The 21,458-nt window shown below is 38.4% G+C and overlaps 1 protein-coding gene across 3 annotated transcripts in view; it reads left to right on the top strand.

Annotated features, from left to right (window-relative positions):
• Positions 1 to 15,472, top strand: part of si:ch211-200p22.4 (phosphatidylinositol-binding clathrin assembly protein) — a 162,699-nt gene extending 147,227 nt beyond the window's left edge. For all 3 annotated transcript variants that reach the window (XM_060832539.1, XM_060832540.1, XM_060832541.1), the window contains 5 exons: positions 1,922 to 1,952; positions 4,963 to 5,080; positions 8,893 to 8,949; positions 10,359 to 10,463; positions 10,597 to 15,472. In XM_060832539.1, the coding sequence (XP_060688522.1) occupies positions 1,922 to 1,952; positions 4,963 to 5,080; positions 8,893 to 8,949; positions 10,359 to 10,463; positions 10,597 to 10,611 (326 nt within the window). In that variant the 3' untranslated portion in view covers positions 10,612 to 15,472. The remainder of the gene's footprint in view (positions 1 to 1,921; positions 1,953 to 4,962; positions 5,081 to 8,892; positions 8,950 to 10,358; positions 10,464 to 10,596) is intronic.
• The last annotated feature ends 5,986 nt before the right edge of the window (positions 15,473 to 21,458 follow it).

The raw sequence follows: 21,458 nt of genomic DNA, 5'->3' as shown, positions 1-21,458 counted from the left end.
GTCCCTCCGAAAGTTTAAGTTGTAAGTGATTTCATTGTTCATGGTATCCTCTCCCAACTAATAGTCTAATGCAGGATCAGTATGGGTATTCACTAAACTGACAGATCATGCTGATGCTTGAGGGAACTTTTGCACTGCAGAGCTTGACATAAATGGTCTATGAAGCATGCTGAACCAAACTTCTGTATTTGCCTCCAGTTTGGCCAGTCAGATGCAGTCCTTCAAAAACTTGCAAGTCTTTTTTCTGGTGTCCTTGTACTTTTTGTACTAGCTAAGTTGATGTGGTAAATGTGGCCTGCGTGTCCAAGTGAAATTTTCTCTAGGTTGGTCTCCACGTTTAGGCCCACTCAATGAATGATCACTGTTTTTTCCTGCCATTATGAGAATTCAAAGAACTAACGTCTTTGGAAGACTTCCAAAGGCTAGATTTGATGTCTGTTCAGATCAAAGATTGTGAGATACAACTGGTTGGTAAGGATGATTATTTGGTACAGTCTGTTAATCTTCAGCTTAATACCGTGTTGCTTCCAGACGCAATAATGGAGTTGACCATGGACAAAAAATTCAGTCATGAAACTGTTTTCTCCCCTTCCCTCTTGGGAAAGTTAGATCAAACTGCAGACTTGCATCATAGTTTGTTACAAAATCTAATGGTTACTACTGGCTTGAAGAGTTTACCCAACCAGCAACATTTTGTTTCATCATATTCTTTGTTGGGATGTTCATACTTAATATTTGACCCCCCTCACCAAAAATGCCCTGATTTTGCTTCTGTTGCCTCTGGCCTTTGTTGGAACACACCTAGCCTGTATTGAAACAATCTTAAACATTTGTCTGTCAATCTTTAATGTAGACTGGGTGCTTTGTGAAGAATTGTGGAGGAGTGAGGGAGTGTTTGCAGCTTTTGATTATTTGACTCACCATGCCTGTGCTGGTGAAGCTATCAAATTAGTCCAGCTCCCCTATTCTTGTCTCAAGTCTGTTTGTTCTTCAAGTATTTATCTAATTCCCTCCTTGAAAGTAGTAGTTATATTTCCTTCAAGTTCTCTGTGGAAAAATATAGAACACTGTTCCGCTTAAACATGAGGCTATGTAGCAGTCTGGAATATACCATGCATAAAAATAAGTAGGTCACTCTCAACTTCATTCTTCAGGAGAAATATACAGATTAATTCCAGCAGTAAGTAATGATTTTAAAATTTGAATTTTCCATGGACAAAATTGTGCTTTTGAGGTTCCCAGTACCACGAAATTTAAAAGGGAGCATTGCTCAAAGTAAAAGAAGTAACTGACTGCACAGCAGAGGTGAATGTAAACTGTACTTATCGCTGATCCCTGAATTCAAGTATCTCGAGTATGTTTGCAAATTATGAATTGGAGAAAAGTTTCAGGGATTTGCATCCCACTATTTTTTTCCAGTGTAGCATGTCCATGAAGGGAATCGGTTAGTTAGCAATATCTAATGTGAAAAAGAACTCTCTTTTTTTATAAAGCACTGTTGGTGTTACCAGAATATCCCAATGTACTTCAGTCACTTAATTTTCTTCTGAAGCATAGTCATTGTTTTAAGGGAAACAAGTGTGCCAACCAATTTTTACTAGCAAAATCCCACAAACAACAATGGGCTAATGCAGAATTGAAATGTTGCAAATGCTGGAATGTGAAATAAAAACAAGATGATTTTAAACAAAACTGGCCTATTTGAGAAGAATTAAATTCACATTTTGAGGTCAATGATCTTTCATCAGAACTGGTTCATCTACAGTGTCCTGTTACTATTACCATAGCTGTTTCACAGAATTAATCTTTTTTAAAAATAATTTCTAAATGTATCAGCTGTTTTCTGCAGTGTCTATTGTGATGCTAATTGGGTGGACAATTGGCTATTGATGTTCCAGTGACATTTTGTGTTTTTTCATAGATTTGAATTTCGTAGGAACCCCATTGAAAAGGTAAAGACCTCAATATTTATCAATTCTACTGGTTCAGAAAATGGAATTTAACAGGGAAGGGTTACGCAAAACAGGATAATAAGAGGAACCGGATTGGTTTGATCTATCTTCATAGCTCAACTTCACCTGCCAAGCACGTCTAACCTGAAATTTCTATTGCAACATCTTGCTTTCCCACAACAGAAACTTAACTCAGTCAGAGACTTGAAAGGGGGGAAACACTTCAGTTCCCTTCCAGAAAGAGAGAGAGGTGAAAAATCTGGTAAATTGGAACTTGCCTCTATGACACGTTCCAGCATATTGTTAACTCCAGAGTGCTCATACCTTCCTTGCACTACTCACTCTGCCACCGTCTGTGAACAATTCCCTTCCCTACTGCTAAATATCGTAGGTCCCTTTTTTTAGTGGGACTACAGTCTTTCCTGTTGAAAAATATGTAGATTTCCCCTCACTGATCCATATGTATGTTTGGATATTGCATGTATTTTCCTTGTAGTAAAATCTATCTCCACGTGAAAAGGAGCCTTTTTTTTGGCTACACATATACTGGGAAATGAATATCAAAATACTTTAAGAGCAGCATTTCTCATGTGAACTTTTTTGGTCAGTGGCTATCTGATATGTATGAAAACCTGGAGATACATATAAATGTGTCTGTGTACATAAACATATTTTGAGGAAATCAAGTTTTTGCAGGCAGCTTTTCCTTTCTCGTTTTAATTGTCAGTGAATTTAGCTGTCTAGTTAATCAGAAGTATTGCAAAACTGCGGTCAGTTTTTTCACTTGTTCATGAGATATGGGAAGTATTTATTGCTTATCCATATGCTTTTGAGGCAATGGTAGTGTGCTGCCATCTTGCCTTTTTTTTAAAAACAGTCCTGTTAGGGCTGAAGTTCCAGATTTTTTCACTTAATGACATGAAAGAATAGCAACAAATTTCAAAGGAAGGGTGTGTGTGGCTTTGAGGAGATCATGCAGTGATGTTCCCATTTGTTTATCAAGTGTTTGTTTTCAGTGGTGATTTAGTGGGGTACTGTTGAAGGAATCTACGGATTCCTTCACTGATCTACAGTGCACTAACGTTGGTCAATGTTTAAGGTAGTGGATGGGTTATCAAATGAGCTGCTGTGTCCTAGGTAGTAGCAAGCATTGGTATTGTTCAAGCTGTATACTGAATTGCAGAACTATTACAGTGCATAATGAGGCCAGTTATCTCACTGTATCTACACTTGCTCTTCGAGAGAGCGTTTCAGTTAGCGCCTCACTTGTTTCTCGCATCCAGAAACAGGAGTGTATTCTGCCACATGCCTGACTTGTGCCTTATAAATAGGATTTGGAGGATCAGGAGGGGAATTAGTAACTAGAATTTTCAGCTCCTGATCTGACTTAGTAGCCACAGCATTTGGGGGGTTAAACCAGTTAGGTTTCTGACCATTGGTAATCCCTAGGGAATTGGTGGTGTTTCAGTAACAGTAGTGCCTAGGATGTCCTTTTTTTTTTGCTGGAGATGGTCACTGCAATAAATGTTCAGCGCCTTTTTTTCCAGCCTGGTCTTTGCATGGAGCTGTGAATGGCATCATTTTCTGAAGAATTGCAAAAAATTGCACTCTGCAGTCATAAGTGAGCATGCTTGTTTGGAGCCATGTAGCTATGTGACCTGGGTTAAGCAGTTGAGTTAGTGATACAAATTTGATATCAATATCATACCTTAGTACTTTGCATCTCCATCTGATGAAACCATTAGTCAGTTTCAGCAGCAGCAATTGTTTTTATTCCCATAACCAAATGCATTGTAGTGGGTATTATTCCATTTCTCTTTTTTTTTAAACTTTTCTCTTAGAGTAAGTTTTTTTTGGTAGGACAATTCTCGCAAAAGTTTGCATGATGTCAGTCACCTTCAAATAAACTGTCTCATGTCATCTATCTGGCATATTTGTCACTAATTTAATACTCAAGTGAGAGGCTTTGGTGAAGGTATTGTGCCCGATGGAGCTGTCTCTAGAATGCGCCAGTAGCAAGTGTATTTTTCCAAATCCTATTTCCTGCAACAGCTTTTCCTTTTTTTTTTGTTTGAAAACGTGAATCGACCTAGACTCTTCATCCTGGATTTTGTCCACTTGCTGGAGAATACTTCAATTCATTTAAAATGCCCACCTCGAAGTTGTGTGAGAGTGCAGGTACTCTTATGTTCTGCAAATTGATTAGCATCCACATGCCAATTGTGGCATTGTCTTCTGGTTCCAGAAGTTGCTGCCATGCATGGGCCTTGGAGGTCTGTGCTGCCAGCCAGAAAATCAGAGGGAACACTGCCCACATTAAGATAGTGGATTGCAAACTGGAACAAGTGACCACAAGAATAAACATTCTATTCTAGGACCACAGGATGCAACAAATAGGGAGGTATTACTGCCACTGTACATTAGTGAGACCTCGCCTACACTATTGCATACAATTACTTGAAGGATGTAGTTGTATTGGAGGAGGTTTGCTAGATTGATTCCAGATAAGGTTTATCTTATGAGAGATTGAGCAGCTAAGCTTTTAAACTCCAAGGAGTATAGAAAAGGAGATCATATCTAATTGATACACGAAAGAGATTGACAAAGTAGACTTGGAGTGTTTCCTTGTGTGGCAATCCAGAATGAGAGGCCTCCCTTTTAGGATAAGGGATAGCAGATTTAAAATAGATGAGAAATTGCATCTCTCAAAGGGTCATGAACATACCTTAGGGAGTGGTGTATGCTGGGACGTTGAGTAAATTTAAAGAGGGGATAGATGGACAATTTTGTATTTTAGTGCATTGAAGGGTTACGAAGAACAGGAGGAAAGTGGAGTTGAGGCTGAGATGAGATCGGCCAGTGATCTCACTATATGGTGGAGCAAGCTCAAAGGGTTGAATTGCTACTGCTACTCCTAGTTCATATGTAAATAGTGTGGTGTAAGCTATTGATAGCCATCTCTGGGTCTTTTTTTTTTGTCAAAGCTGATCTTTATTTGTTTTGTGCTTAGAATGGATCAGCAATGGACCCAGAGTGGAGAAAGGAAATTAACAGGAGGAACAAACTGGCAGCCAAAGACCACTACATCGACATCCTGGAGTGCCGTGCCAATGAATGTACCAGGAATGGTATGTTTAGAACTACTTGAATTTGTTCTGTGAACTAAAATACTGTTAGAAACCCAATATATTTTGAATTCAGCAAGTGCATGTTTCTATGAAACACTAGTTATGATTGTTACTAGCTTTAGTGATCTCTATTTGCATTAACTTTCTCAAACCAAAATAGTGTCTGATCAGAAGTGGACAGGTTTGAATCATCCAGAACCAAATAAATATCAGCTATAAGCTTGGGTATTTTGTGCAGAAATAGTTGAATCTTGAAATTGGCCTTCATGACTGATTCCTACTTTAAATCTTGTATTTGCCCTGTTGCCAAGTATCTTGTACTTAACAGGAAGAGGGAGTTATAACTATGTCAGAAGATGCACAATGGATTTCCCAAGTGTTGCTAAGTTTCTATCCAAAGGTATCGGTATCATCCCACAATGGTTGTCAGATCTAGAATGAAGCCTGGCATGATTTAACACAAGTTTTATTCTTGTATTTTGATTATCTTGGTCACTGGCAGCCTCGCATTCATATGTTCAGTTACTTCAGTAAAAGACTAAGTGTATAAAAAGCAGAAAGAAAGATTCAGCCCTTTTTTTTTCCCCCAGCGATATGCTCTATGGACATTCAACCCCAGAGAAGTATCTTAATTTTGGGGTTTTCTTGTTTACATCTCAAGTGACTCACTAAATCTCTAACTGTTCAAGGAGCAGAACTTTTAAATCCTTAAAACTAACTTGCCCTAATTCTACTAGGAACACGCTGGTACATAATACAGAAATTATTGCAGCAATGGAAACTCATAGCCTTTTGCAGTTTTTTTTTAAAATGGCTATCAAAGTGACAATTTACCCAATCTAATTCTGTTTGTCTTCTGTGGGTGCAAATCACAGACACACACTTCAAGCAATTGCAAATCGTCCGTAGGTGAGGTTTCCCAATTTAGGATTACAGATGGGATAACTGAAATTATTTAATCTGTCTGCTGAGGAAACATTCCTTATTCACCTGCTCTTTTGGTTGGTTATGGCAAGGTTAATTTTAAAATTATCCCTTCCCTTGTGGATACCCTTCTCCCAGACCAAATTAATTCCTTTTGAAAGAGCTTATTTAATGAGGCTTTCTTGAGTTAACAAATTAATTTGTTAGTAACTAACCACGAGACAAAATAATAACTCAAAACACATACAAGTTAGAAATAAGGTGAGTCCACCAAAACGTTAATCTAAATGGAGCAGTTTGAGTCATTCACAATGAGTAGAAACCTGTTGATATCGCCTATTTCCAAGGGCAGGTAACCTATGCTGTGTCTGAATCCTTTCAACCAATGACCATGGGACAATTACTTGTGACTCTTGTCCCCTTGCCCACTTCTATTTGAATGTTTGTTTGTTTTTTATTCTTAAAAATAAACATTTCTTTTTTGAAAATATTATATTCATCATAGGATAATGTGGCACCTGATAACTGGGCAGTTAGTTTCTATAAAACCGTTAAATAAGGTCTTGTGCTACGTCAGAAATATGGAAGGTAAAAGAATCTCTTTTAAAGAGGACCCCAAATTGTAACAATGTTGACACAGTCACCATTAAACTAGCATCTCATTCAAAAATGTATTGATTTCACCAGATGCTATGGTGAGGTTCACTTCCATGCTGACAAAATATTAGCTTGGAGCTTTGGATTATCAGTCCAGTGGCTTTACCATGATTCCACCATCTCCAATCATCATTCTTAACTGACTCTCGATACATTCACCAGATGAGATTTGACACTCCAGTACAGACAACATAGCACTTTCCAAACCACCCCCCCCCCCGCCCTTTTTAGATGACTAAAACAGATTAAAACCTCTTTCCAGCTCTGATAGACCCTGAGACCACTTTCCTCTGCTTGAACATTAGTGGAGTTATAGTCTTTCCACATTCTGTTACTGTTATCTGTAGTGTTCCTTAAGGATCAAACTTTGGACCCTAATATGATTAAAAAGGCATAAAGTCAGAGACCAACTTCTGTCCAACTAGTCCACACTGACTTTGTTCCCAAAGTAAACTAGCCCCAGTTGCCTGTGTTTTGGCCCATATCTCTTCAAACCTTTCCTAACTTGTCCAAACATCTTTTAAATTTTACAACTCTACCTGCATCCACCACTTCCTCTGGCAGCTCATTTCTCATGAACCACTTTCTCTTTTTAAAAAAAGAAAGTTGCCCCTCATCCTTTTTAAAACTTTCTTCTCCTCTCCTCACCACATTTTTTTTAAAAAAAAAAGCCCCCTAGTTTTGAACTCCCCCACCCTAGGGAAAACGGCCTTGCTTATTTGCCTTCTCTACATTCCTCATGATATTATAAAACACTTAAGAAAATCCCAGCCTATTTTTATCACCCAAACCCTCCATTCCTGGCAATGTCCTGGTAAATCTTTTCTGCACACTCCAATTCACACAGTACTCCAGAACAAGCCTTACCAATATCCTGTACAATCTCAATATGACATCCCGACTCCTATACTCCATAGTCTGAGCAATGAAGGCAAGTGTGCTGAATGCTGTCTTAACCACCCTGTCTATCCGTGATGCACATTTCAAAGGATTATGTACCAAACTCGTAGGTTTGTGTTTTACAACGCTACCCAGAGCCCTACAATTAATTGTACAAGTCCTGCCCTTGCTTGATTTACCCAAATGCAATATCTGAGATTTATCCAAATTAAACTCTTATCTGCTATTCCTCAGCCAATTGATCAAGATCTCTCTAATCTTATCTTCACAGTCCACTATGCCACCAACTTTGGTGTCATCCGCAAGCTTACTAACCATGCTTCCAATATTTTCATCCAAATCATTTATATATGTGTGCACTAGCCATCAATCTTGATTCTCTGCTGCCTCTAAATTTGTTTGTCTCCTATCAAATACTTGATGAGCAGTAATTTCCCCCGATGAAGCCATCATAACCAGTCCTTACCATAAACTGTCTCTTAGCCATCAACTCCTACCCCTCTCCTACAGCAACTATCTTGAGGCTGTACCAGAGGTTTGGCACTTGTTGTGAATCATGGTTTCTTACTATGTATCACCACATATGCTAAGACCACCAGTTTGCCTTTCTGATTTTGCCCCGTTTCAGTTCTGTTGCTGCTACAGCCCTCAACAATGCTTTACTTATTTAAAGACTAAACTATTTCCAAAACCACCCTTGGGAATCTTTGTTTCACTTACTTTATGGTCATTCAAACCACTGTCCATGTCTTAACCCCTACCAAATCCTGTTCGTTCATCGTTGTGACTGATCTAATGTGGCTCCTGATTAAGCAAACACTTCAATTTTAAAATTCTCATCTTTGTTTCAACTCCCTCCATGATCTCTCCCTTTTTGATCTCTAGCCCTAATATCTTCTAACATGTCTTCTCAGGCATCCCTGATTTTAAATATCTTTTTTAAAAATCCTGCAGATGCTGGAAATCTGAAATAAAAACAAAATGCTGGAGAAACTCTGTTAATCTGGCAGCATACATGAAGAGCGAAATAGTTTGTTTTGAGTCCAGTATAACACTTCTGATTTTATTGGCTCCACTGTTGTTGCACATGTCTTCAGTTTTCAAAGCCTTGAGTGCTGGAATTCCTTTTATTTAGCTTTCTCCCTTTGTTTCCACCTTTAAGATAGTTCTTAAAGTTTACATATCTTGCCTTACCTTTTTATGTTGTTCACTGTCAAATTTGTGATCTCTTCTGAGCCTCTCTTTGAGACACCAATTATGTATAAAATTCTTTTTAATTTCATGTAGTACAAGCCTGTGATCTTTAGCTGATTTTTTTTATTGCAATGCAGGTTCCTACCCCAATGTCTTTCCCAGTGTCAACATCTCAAGTGCCTGTATATGGAATGGTAAGTACCTAATTTGTACACTTAATTCCATGTAATTAACACCAGTTTCCTAGCCAAGGGTTGTTATATAAGTGGGAAGTCCTTTCTTTTTAATCATTCTATTATGATCGTCATTCCCTCAGCCATCCTAAAGGTCACTGATGTTAACAGTACACCAGCACTGCCTTGATTGAAACCAGATTGAATTTGAATTTGGGTCCTCCCATGACCTGTGTCACTCAGTATTGCACCTTGAAATAAATGTGCTTACTAAGTACTTGTGGACTCTCCAATGTGTCCTATTCAGTATATGTGGTGTGCTTTTCTTAGAAAATATTTGAAGTAATTTGCCACATTGGGATGATATGCAAGTTTTTGTGTAAACTTCTGCTCACAAACTTGAGTGCAGCCATGCAGCTGTTCTGTTTTTGTAAATTAATTCATAGGATGTGGGCATCGTTGGCTAGGCCAGCATTTATTGCCCAACTGTAATTCCCCAAAGTGCAGGTAAGAGTCAAGCATGTTACTGTGGATCTGAAGCCACGTGTAGAACAGACCAGATATGAATGGCAGATTTCTTTCCCAAAAGTGCATCTGGTTCACTACTATCCTTTCAGTTAATCCCATACTCTCACCTGCACTGGGAAGAAAATCAAATTCATTTTTGTAAAATAAAATTTGGGTTGCTAGAAACTAAAGTGCCTATTTGATATAGGCACAATGTGGATGGTCATCATTCCTTCCTACAACTTTAAAAACTGGGACTGCGCTGAAAATCCTGTGGCATCATTTTTGTCTTTGCCATGTATGATGGATCAAATTATGCATCTGCAAACTTGATTTATTGCACTTTTTTTTTTGATTTTTCTCAAACAATCTTTTTATTCTTTCATGAGATGTTGATGTCACTGGCTTGACTAACATCTGTTGCCCATCCCTCATAGCTATTAAGGAAATGGTGGAAAGCTGCTGTTATGAACAAGTGTAGTCCACGTGAGACTGACAGTTTTGTCGCTGATCCATAATGGACTATACTGTGGGCTGCATGTATCAATAAATAGTTTGAAGATTTTATTCTTAGCAGTTTAAGGTGCAGCAGTAATGCCATCATACAAGCCCTGTGAATTTTGGTACCTTCAAGTTTGGTTTCCGTTAGTTTATAGGGTTATCTGAATGCCACTACTGTTTTGAAAACTCTTAAATTTAGCTGTTAAGTTTTCATTAATTCTTTGCAGTGTTGCAATTATGTTTGGAGATTTGTGTAAAGACAAAATGGTAGGAACAAAAATTGCTAAATGTTTCTTCACATCCAGTCTCTGTGCAGTGTGTACGCACTAGTTTGGTGTATATTATTGTGTGAATGTTGCAAGGATCATTTTGTTGTTTAACTTTTGATTTGGTTAATTTTGGTTTATTTGTATCATTCACAGGTACCTGCAGTGGGAACATTGCCTGTGATACCACAGCACCCAATGATGTATCCTCAACCTGTCATCAGAGCAACTAACCCTTTTGCACCAGTTAACGGAGCTCAGGTAATTGTTGCACTTAAACTGTATGATGTGAGCCTTTTTCTGGAAGTGAAAAGGATAAAGATAAAATTAACTACTTTATTTTCCATTAACTAGGAAGTTTTTGTTTTATTAATGTTCCTCTCTATTCTGTCAGTTGCAGTTCATGTAGAGACATCGGAACTGCATCAAGGTTCTGTAAGCACCAAATACCTGGATGAAGACCGATGAATATGATCAAGACACGAGGCTTATTCCTCATTTTAAACGGTCACTGAACTTGCAATATATTATTGATTCCCACTATATGTTTCTAATCAATTACAAAACCTGTTTTGTGGACAAGTGCTGAGAGCAATATAGTCCAATCTGTCTTCAGTGGTCATTGGCCTACTGAACAGGCATAAATAGATGTTGATATTTATTGATCTCTTCCGTGCAGCTGTTTTTCTTTGCTAAACATAAAATCAGGAGTAGCTTCAGTTAACAGCAGGAATGAGAATGGATGAATAAGAGATTACTAATAAATATCAGCAATTGAATGGAAACCTGCAAAATCCTAGCTCAACCTGGTTCAGATAGTTTTAAGTTGATCAGAAATTGCATTTGAACTCTTGAAAAGGGTTTTAACTTTCAACTTGCTGTCAGTTAAAAGATTTCGATTCAAAAGCTTCAAAATGAAAATCCTACTAATAGTCCTGTTTACTTCCTATTCCTTTTGAATAGTTTAGGAGTTCATCATTTTCTGACCAGGTGTGTTATTAGATTTTTTTTTGTATTGCAACAGTTAATGGGTTATCATATTGCTTTGCTATGCAGAATATAAGTTTATTTTTCACAATGAGTGAAAAGAAAAATGACAGTTTGGGGAATAGGTTTAATACTCATGGGAAGTTTATTTTGAACAATTTCAAATCACGAAGCTGCCACCATTTTTAAAGTTGTAGTCACCGATCCATCTCATTAACGATTAAATCAGAGAAATAGACCATTATTGAATTGACACAATCTGATTAAAGAAAGATGGGGGCATTTTCTAATTTCTGCTTGAACCACTAAATGGTAGATCTCAGATATAGTTTAATTAGGGGTGATCTGTTCTGATTAAAGCTAAACTTGGCTTCTCCAATAACATTACAATCTATTAGGTTTAGCAAGACCTGGGTAAGATATAGTAGTTGTGCTTGCTAGCAACAGGTTATCAATACTATAGTTCCAATACAACTAGAAACACAAGTTGAATATATCATGTGCATATAAAGCTACTGACCCTAAGGTGTACATCTATTTCTGGATGTGTACATTCTTCAAAATAGCTACCCCTTCCCCTTTTATCAGTACTCAAAAGTAGTTAATGTTGTGATTATGATTGCAGAAACCATAACTAAACAATGTTGGTTTCCTTATTTTATACACCCCACGAGCAAAATTGGAGGTATTTGTGAGACTGAAATCTGTTTCCTGTTGATTTCAGTGGTAAAGTTGCTAATAAAATTAAAAGTTCAATTCTAAAAACCTTACCTTTTTCCCCCCACACACCCTTTTGCTACTCCACATTGTTTTTGGTACTGTTGCACAGTTTAACTAGCTCAGCTTGCAAAGCATTTTACTGAGATTTTGATTGAGACTGTTCTACAAGCCAGCTGCACCTTCAAAAGGTCAACTGAACAATAGTCACCAAACACTGAGAGTGCAGGAATGTTGGGTTTTTTTTGAGAGAATTGACCCATCAAAAGCAGACCAAGCAATCTCAGGCAATAATGTATTATTCTGGAAAACTATAGGAAGGCTAAGGTCAATCTAACAACGTAGATGCTAAATGTGAATGAACCTTGTATCACAATATAATATTTTGTTATTCATTTGTTCAAGAGATGTATTTGGTCTTGTTTTATTGAACACTCTCTTTACCCATTTTAAAATCCTGATCATTCTTTAAAGTAATACATTTCAGAGAAATTAATGAGCAACTGTGAATTTAATGGTGGCTTAGGAATAACAATGGGAAAATTGTCGTCTTTCATCCTCGAGCAAAGTATTGAAACAGTGACAACCAGCAAATTTTTAACTTTACACATTTTGATGTTCACCTGCCCTTAATCCTCAAGTTTTTCAAATTTGCAAAAGTAATTCATATGCTCCATGTTGCACTATTTGGTGCTTTACAAATAAGATGACAAATCTATTCTGCAGAGAAGATTTGGTGATATGTGTTGGATTGTGAATGTTATATAAATCTCTGCCAACACAATTGTCCATATGTAGCTGGTTACAATTTCTTAATAAAATTCTGTTGAAATATATGAATTTTGGTGTACATATAGCATAGCATAGCTCTTCCTTGTTAAGTTGCTGTAGTAAACCAAGAAGATTTGTACAAATTTGTTACTTTAAATTTTTTAATGTGACCAATCAGAAAAACCTTTCTCCATATTATTTATTTTTAAGTATCATTTGATGTCAGTTTTCCCATCTAAATTTTAATATTTATAATTTAATTGCAAGCTCTGAAACCTTCAAGGAGCAGTGAAATATCATTTGAGGTTATCATGTTTTTGATTTGTGCCAGGTATTTTAATTGAATTTTATTTTTCTTCATTTTCACAATTTAAAAATATATCTTTAGCACAGTTTCATATGAAGTTAAGGAGAAAAGGAGAACAAGACAACATACACTGTTTTTGTGCCAAAAGCCTTTGTTCTAGGTTTTAATCTAAATGTGCAAAATTTGAAGTATTGTAGAATTTTTCAAAGTTTTACTAAACAAAGCAAAGGTTAGCTCAAATTTCACTCGCAACCTAGATTATTTATCCACAAAGCACATCAAATATTTCAAGCTTTGAAAAATATTGATTATTACATATATGCAGATTTATTTAATGCCAGGAATGCAAAACAACTTGTTTAGCACATCACCTTGGGCTAAACTTTATATGCAAGAAAGTTCTCCTTAAACGAATATAAACTCTCTTGTTTGTATCGAATTTGAATAATTCGAGATGTTATTCATTAGAAACAAAGTTGTCCAGGTGATTTTTTTTTTAAAAAATGCTTTCAGCTGTCACTATCTTAAACTAATCACGTACTGCTACTTTTCTCCTCGCTCCACCTCAATAGCTCTGGTAAAAGTCATGGCATAATTTTTGTAACAAATCATACAGCTCAAATTAATGTAAATCACAGCCAGAGTATTTGGTTTAATTAATGAGGACTGTCATGCATTTCTTTAATTTTATTTTACTGAACTATTGGAAGCTACAGTAGAGAAAGACAATAATACCAAGATGCAGAACACCCCCCTCCTGAGTGAAATCTATGTAAATCAAGTACTAGTCAGGTTTTTATCTGTTATACTTCCTGTAATTTGTACTTCAAATTACAAAATGTTCTGCAATGACCAGAGTCCTAGGCTATCTCATCCTCTTGGGCTGTGCTGGAATGCATCATGAAATTATTGCAAGATTGACCTATGAAGGCTAAGTTGCTCTGTTATAAAAATATATATTTTAAAACAGTTAATGTTATCTTGCATAAAATGGGAAAATGTTGGAAGCACTCAGCAGGTAACTTTAGCAAGACAGGAATATGCCATACTTTCAGACCTGACACTCCCCTTCATACTTCTGAACTAATTTATAGGGAAAGAAAGATCAATGCTGGCTACTTGAGATTAAGAGCAGAAAAACTTTGAATTAGAATGCTCAGTGTTATATAATCAAAGTTTGCACAAGTAATTTTTTTTTTAAATGTGGATTTAGAATAGGTGGCAAATTTTAGGAATCCCTTTCTAGTAATGATGACATTCCAGGTGCCATAGATATGCTACTGCAAGACCCTTTAATTCAGAAACAGTCAGTAGAGCCCTACAACTTGCTGACAGCATAGACCAACAAAACTTGAGTTTGTATTCAGTTTTCTATATTGCCAAATACCATAGCTCCTTCCTATTTCTCTACCCTAGACCTTATTTCATTGTACTTGGTGCTTTGACTTTGACTTAGTGATGGGTTTATTAAGTTGCAGTATGCTCAGTTACATGTGTGGTGGTGTTCAAACCATTTTTGTCATCTGTTAGTTTTCTATCTAAAGTAAGTAACACTATGACCCATCACAAATTGGCAAAAAAAGTTGAGAGCCACCAAGTACACTCAATTGTATACAAATGTGCCAATGCAGTAAGCAGCTAAGAGTATGCTGTATAGAAAGTTTGTTTCCTTGCTACCTCCAGTATGGAATTATAATTGACTCAGCTGCAATAATTTATTCAGGTTTTGATTTTTGCATGGAAATTCCTTCAAAAGTACTTGTCTGCATATGTTTTACAAAAATATTCCTTTTCCAATTCTAATGTAGTTAAAGCACATTGGCTTGTTGCCTTTTTTGTGAACCAATACAAGCTTAACATGTAGAAGAAACATTTAAACCTTCTATACTCTTTGTAGGAATGTTTTTTTTTCAGATTCTGGCCACGTGCTATATTTGAAATCTTCCCTCAATACATTCAGTTTAAAAAGTCAACATAACTCAAAGATATGTAAGCAAGTAAAATGCTGAAAGTATTTCCTTCACACTATAAACTACCTTTTCCATCATTTAACTGGCTTAGTGCATTATTGCTTCACTTAAAATCTTCCAACATTATATGTACCTTTTTGTGGTAAATGTGTGAGCACTGAAATAAGCAGAGGGCAGTTACCGTGGATTTGTGTTTTTAGAAGCAGGTGTTGAATCGAATAAATAATTACAGCACTGTGGATCGGTGCTTCTTTGTAAATAAGTGCAGGAACTTTCTTTGTTTTTTGGGTAGTTTATGCTGTGAGGGGAACAAAAATAACTATCTCTGAATTGCAACAAATAAAAATTACCCTGTTGTATTGCATTTCTGCAGATTATATTTTTTGAGTAATTGAAACCTGTATATGTTATCATTTATACATTTGCAGTAATTAGTAAACTTAGAAACAGCGAGTTTCATCAGGGTTGTATTTGATTCTGAAATCAGTGTATGGGCAAGTGCATTATTGCATAATAAAGGAAATGTATTAAACTTTTGCTTGTGGTTTTTCAAGTATTGGCAATCTTAAATGTATGGATACTTGTTTAAAAAGTTATTCTTTGAAATATGCAAATCACCTACAATAATAACTTGCATTGCACTTTCATGTAGTAAAATGTCCTCAGGCACTTGAAGAGCACATTCAAAAATTATGATGCATAGAGATATTTGGATAGATGAGAAAAAGTATAGTCAGATAAGCTTTAAGGAGTTACTTGGTAGAAAAGTGTATGGAGGAAGTTCCAGATTTTAAAGCCTAGACTGCTGAAGATATAGTCACCAATGGAAACTGGGGATCTTAGAGAAGCTGGAGTTAAATAAGTGCAATGATCTTGGAGGGCTGTCTGATTAGAGAAAACCTCAGATGGGGAGAGGTTTCCAAGCAAAGATGGGAGTTTTAAAATAAAGGCTTCAGCAGACTGGGAGCCAATTTTGAGTAGCAAGCATGTGGGAGATAGTTGAACAGGACTTAGTGCAAGTTAGGATACAGAGTGCAGAGTTGAAACAATGGTTGAACTCTTTCAGATTGTGTGGAACTGCACCCCATGGTTTGATACTGCTGTATTTAAAAACTTATATAATTAAGCTCAGCTTGTGCTTAATGCCTTAATTAACCTCCATGTCCACAACCTGAAAATGTGCAAGGAACAGTTGGCACATTTACTTTTTATTGTTATGCCTTGACGTCTCTGAAGTCCATTCATGATATTTGGTAAGAATAGTGTTTAAAATTGGCTATGGCACTTCATGCTCAAATAGCCTGTAATACCATAAACATTTGTGTATGACATTACAAGATATGCAAGTGTAGTCACAAACAGCAAGGTCACTGCCTTCAAGTGAAGACTAATGAGAGAAACCAGTGCAGACCTTTAATTACAATGTAAATTGCTTTTCAATTCACCACCTTTATTCCATTCATTAGGAATTCCATTCCATTTACAGGAAAACCTCGTTTCCAATCACTCTCTGCTGAAGAAAATTCTCCGAAGTCTGACCTTGAGCATTAACAGACTTTATTTCATGGCCATGGGGAGTATGTCATGCCTCAGAGACAGGTGTAGTCTGAAGTAATATAAAATGCTGTGGGTTATATAGTATTTTAGGCAGAGGCTGACCATTAATTATGTAACCTCAGGAGGTCACTGGATGAAGCAAAGCCAGCACCGACCATCACCAATACTACATTCATTTGCATAGACTTGCAAAATGTTATGTTATCACGTAGCACAGCTATACATGGCACAGATTGTTAAATATATTACTTATGCATCATCTATGAAGACAGAACTATATCCAGGGCCCAGGGAGAAACTGGGAGTGCAGCCCATAATACAACTGCAAGGTCATTTTAAGCAAAACAAGTTATTATCTTTTGTCTGAAAACAGCAGGTTAGTAATTTGTTTCTAACTTTGAGAAAATGGCTTCCAGGCAAGCTAGGCTAGATTTTACTCACTCAAAGCTTCCTCTTTTTGATCACAAGATCAAAAGAGCAGATCAGGAGTGTGCGCCAACGGGGGGGGATGTAACCAGAGCTTGGGGGGTTATCTGGTGGTCGAGGTTTAGAGTCAGAAAAATAGGCTGCTATCCTCTGCTCCCTCCTCGACAGATCTCGCAATGTTGGGTGGGGGAGGAGGGATGCGGGGGGAAGAAAGTGTGTTCTGCAAGGGGAATCCTGGCCAACTGCGCAGTTAGTGGGGCTGGTGTACCTCTGGGCTGTGGTGCTCTTTTGCATTGCTTCACATGTGTCCATTCTGGCCTCCCCTTGACTGTGACCGCTGTGCAGGTGACTAGCAGGACTAGGAATTGGCTCTTCCACTTCTGCTCCAATTGGCCCCAGTCTTAATTCTTAGGCTTGGCATACCTGTGAATGTAAACTTTGAAGAGTTTTGTATAACTAATGCAGATGTGTCCCAGTTGTCCACCACAGTCCTGGCAGCAGTGTCAGTTGTTATGATGGTTTTGATTTAGGTACTAAGTACATCTACTATTAGAGTCAGAGTCATAGAGATGTATAGCAAGGAAGCAGACCCTTTGGTCCATGCTGACCAGATATCCCAACCCAATCAAGTCCCACCTGCCAGCACCTGGCTCATATCCCTCCAAACTCTTCCTATTCATATATTCATCCAAATGCCTCTTAAATGTTGCAATTGTACCAGCCTCCACCACATCCTCTGGGGGCTCATTCCATACATGTACCACCCACTGTGTGGAAAACGTTGCCCCTTGGGTCTCTTATAGCTTTCCCCTCTCACCCTAAACCTATGCCCTCTAGTTCTGAACTCCCCGACCCCAGGGAAAAGACTTTGTTTATTTATCCTATCTATGCCTGTCATAATTTTGTATACCTATATAAGGTCACCCCTCAACCTCCGACGCTCCAGGAAAACCAGCCCCAGCCTGTTCAGCCTCTCCCTGTAGCTCAGACCCTCCAACCCTGGCAACATCCTTGTAAATCTTTTCTGAACCCTTTCAAGTTTCACAACATCTTTCCAATAGGAAGGAGACCAGAATTGCACACAATATTCCAACAGTGGCCTGACCAATGTCCTCTACAGCTGCAACATGACCTTCCAACTCCTGTACTCAATACTCTGACCAATAAAGGAAAGCATACCAAACGCCGCCGTCACTATCCTATCTAATTGCGACTCCACTTTCAAGGAGCTATGAACCTGCACTCCAAGGTCCCTTTGTTCAGCAACACTCCCTAGAACCTTACCATTTATGTGTATAAGTCCTGCTAAGATTTACTTTCCCAAAATGCAGCATCTCGGATTTATCTGAATTAAACTCCATCTGCCACTTCTCTGCCCATTGGCCCATCTGGTCCAGATCCTGTTGTAATCTGAGGTAACCCTCTTCGCTGTCCACTCCACCTCCAATTTTGGTGTCATCTGCAAACTTACTAACTGTACCTCTTCTGCTTGCATCCAAATCACTTATTATTAGACAATATTCCATAATGTATTTAAGGTAATTCTATAAAAGCAAGTTGTGGATAAGTAAAAGGTCCACCAAGCAAGGAGGTGGTTAACAAATGCAAATTCCTTTTACAGCAGTCATCTTTTTTAAAAAAAAAACAAATCAAACATGCTTTAACTGTTTTCTTAGCTGCTTTCAGAAAATCTGGGTACCAAGTTTGTAATAGACTATTAACTATTCCCTCCTTGCCCAAGTTTGTATAACTATGCACATAATCATTTAAAATAGGCAGCAGCAAAGAAGGAACACATCCCTGTCCTGGTTTGTGTATCGAGGGAGTACCCATTTGAGGCCATAGTTTGTGCTCTTCAGCAGGGGCTTCCCTTGTGACTTCTGTATCCTCCCCGATCTGGCATACCCATTTTTATATGGTCTCTAACCAGGTTGTGCTGGGAACCAAATGGGACCGGAAGTTTGGGGTTTAAAGCAGACTGCTTGGCAGTAGCATCTACTTGCTCATTCCCTTTGCAGACTATCAGTTGCCTCAGCGTGAGCTGAACATTTTGATAACTGCCAGATTGGTCAGACAAAAAAGTATTATACCAATAGGTTGTCCCTTGGAGGTTAGATCTAACCACAAGGTTAGATTTAACCACAAGGCTTCATAATCGTGGGCCACGCCAAAGCGCACAGAGTCAGTGAATATATTTGCAGATTTTCTTTATGCTAAGATGCAAGCATGTCGATCCTTGTGTTACCTCCAAAGTAACATTAAGAACACTCTGCTCCCCAGTGAATATATTTCCACAATTAAAGCAAGGGCCTGCCATTTGTACCTGGGGGATTTCACTGTCTTGTTCCCAGTCCCAAAGGTGCAGTTCTGGGACCTGCCTATCCTCGTTTCGAGTCTAGTTGGGAAAGGGTTGCTCAGTAGTGGTCGCTGGGCGGGCATCTGAGCTAGGTTACATTCCCAGTGGGTATGCTGGTCTCATTCAACCCCATCGGGCTGGCACACGGTATATAGGGATCGTGAGGTTGCTGGACATATTCAGTTTTACCTGTAACTTGGATCGTGGTTTGGTCTTGTTCTGGCTATCCCAATAGAAAACCATCACTCACCTCATTTGCATCGGAAATTCCTGGATTGGTTCATATTGTTTGGTTGATGTCGGCGACACTAGAAGTAGTACATTGCAAAAGCATAGTGTTAAACAAAGGTGAGCAGCTTCTCTATTTTTTATTTGCGGGCTGTGTACCACATTTTTCAGACAGTTGGCCATCTTCTAACACAAGCCATTCTTATTCAGGTCTCTCCCAGAAGTTTGCTGCCTTTACGTATGTATTGTTCTTTGGACGTATTGAGCAAATTGGGCCGGTTTCTCCTTGCGGTCAGGGCCTGGGTTTACTAACGTTACTCTGATTTCTAGGATGGCCCCTGGTTTAGGGTGGCTCGGGCCTCTCACCCGAATGATGTCAGCTGTGAAGCTGGTTACCGATACCAGACCTTCACCTTCAGAGTAAGGAAAGGTTTATAATCAGGGGTGTGCTGGGGACTATCAGAAGATGATAGGGGTTCAGTGTGTATCCTGGAGTACCCCATCCCTTCCTTAAATAGGGTCGGTGTGCCAGGCATATGTTCAGGATTCTGAGTAGAACTTGGATTCTTTTTACAGCGCTGTTGCTTCAATCCTTTTTTTATATCTCCCTCGGCCTTAGTGTTGGGACGGACCCGTAGGGTCTCGTCTCCACATGTTCTTTGGAAGGAGAGATCACACCGGCTAGAGTTTGGAGCAAAAACACCGTTTATTACAGAATCAAGACTGGCAAGCTATACAACGAATTCAAGAGCATGCAATTCGTTGGAGAAGGCATTCTGTCTTCCTCTACGGACCTGGAGCAGTTATACTTCGCGCTTCCTCGAGTTCCCGGTCAGGTTCCCCTCGTTCGGTTCTCTCATTGGTCGGTTCACCTGTCTGTGAAGGGATTAGTGTCTCTATTGGCTGCCCCGAGATACCTGTCCAGCTCCTGCTGTGCTGAACAATGGGTAGTCATCCTGGGTTCAGCAGTTTCCGATCTTGTAATTCAAAAGTTTATTGTTTGGAAGGGTTTCCTCATTGCTATGCGTCTGGCTGTTTGGGCGTTCACAATAGTTCTCCATAGTTGAATATACAGGTATTATCATTTAACACAGGACCCGAATGAGTTTGACGTCAGCGGAGGCATTAGCAAGTACTTTATTAATCAAGTGTAGTATCGGTGCGATTTACACTATCCGATAGTTACCGGTTTCCTTTATTAACAATGAGATTGTAACAGGATGATCTGAAACTGACGGACATGTTCTAATCCCCAAGGAATGTGGCCTTAGGCAGACAGTCCTGCAGTGGCTGGGTTTACTTTACATGGCTGTGTTTTAGCTGGTACCTGACAGTGTCTGTTTTAATAATGGTGCTTCCCCTCCCTAGCCCCAATGTAGGTACCCCGATAGCAGATTATCCCCAACATTAGTGTCTGCAATGTTTCTCCTGTTCCCCTTTTCACCTCCCATCTACCCATTCGTACTCGGCTTTTAACATCTCCCAGCTTCTGGGAGTTCCATCTGCTGTACATACATCAATCCCTTTATCATGTGTGTTATTCCTCCAACTGGCCAGTAAGGTCTCTCTTCATTTAGTATCGGCTTTATCCTTCCATTCTTTAATTAATAATTAATCAATGCAGCCTTGCTTCAAGTTAACCATGAGGCAATGACACAGATCATTCACAATGTATAAAAGTATAAAAACAATTGATCTTTCTGATTCATTCTGATTTCTTAATTCAGGGTTATTACAATTGTTTTCTTTAATAAAAACTTTGACTAATATAATCATTGTCTCAAATTGAGAGATTGGATTTGAACAAGTGACCAAGAGTCATTTAAGAGTCATCAATATAAACTGGAAATTCAATTTTCGAGACCACAGCTGTATTAAAAGGTCTCATCTACTCACATGGTGACAAAATACTTCTAATGCACAAATAATGGCCTAAT

The sequence above is a fragment of the Hemiscyllium ocellatum genome, chromosome 11 (assembly GCF_020745735.1).
Source record: "Hemiscyllium ocellatum isolate sHemOce1 chromosome 11, sHemOce1.pat.X.cur, whole genome shotgun sequence".
Lineage (NCBI taxonomy): Eukaryota > Metazoa > Chordata > Chondrichthyes > Orectolobiformes > Hemiscylliidae > Hemiscyllium > Hemiscyllium ocellatum.
Note: the sequence above shows the minus strand (reverse complement) of the source record. Positions and strands in the feature narration are given on the sequence as shown.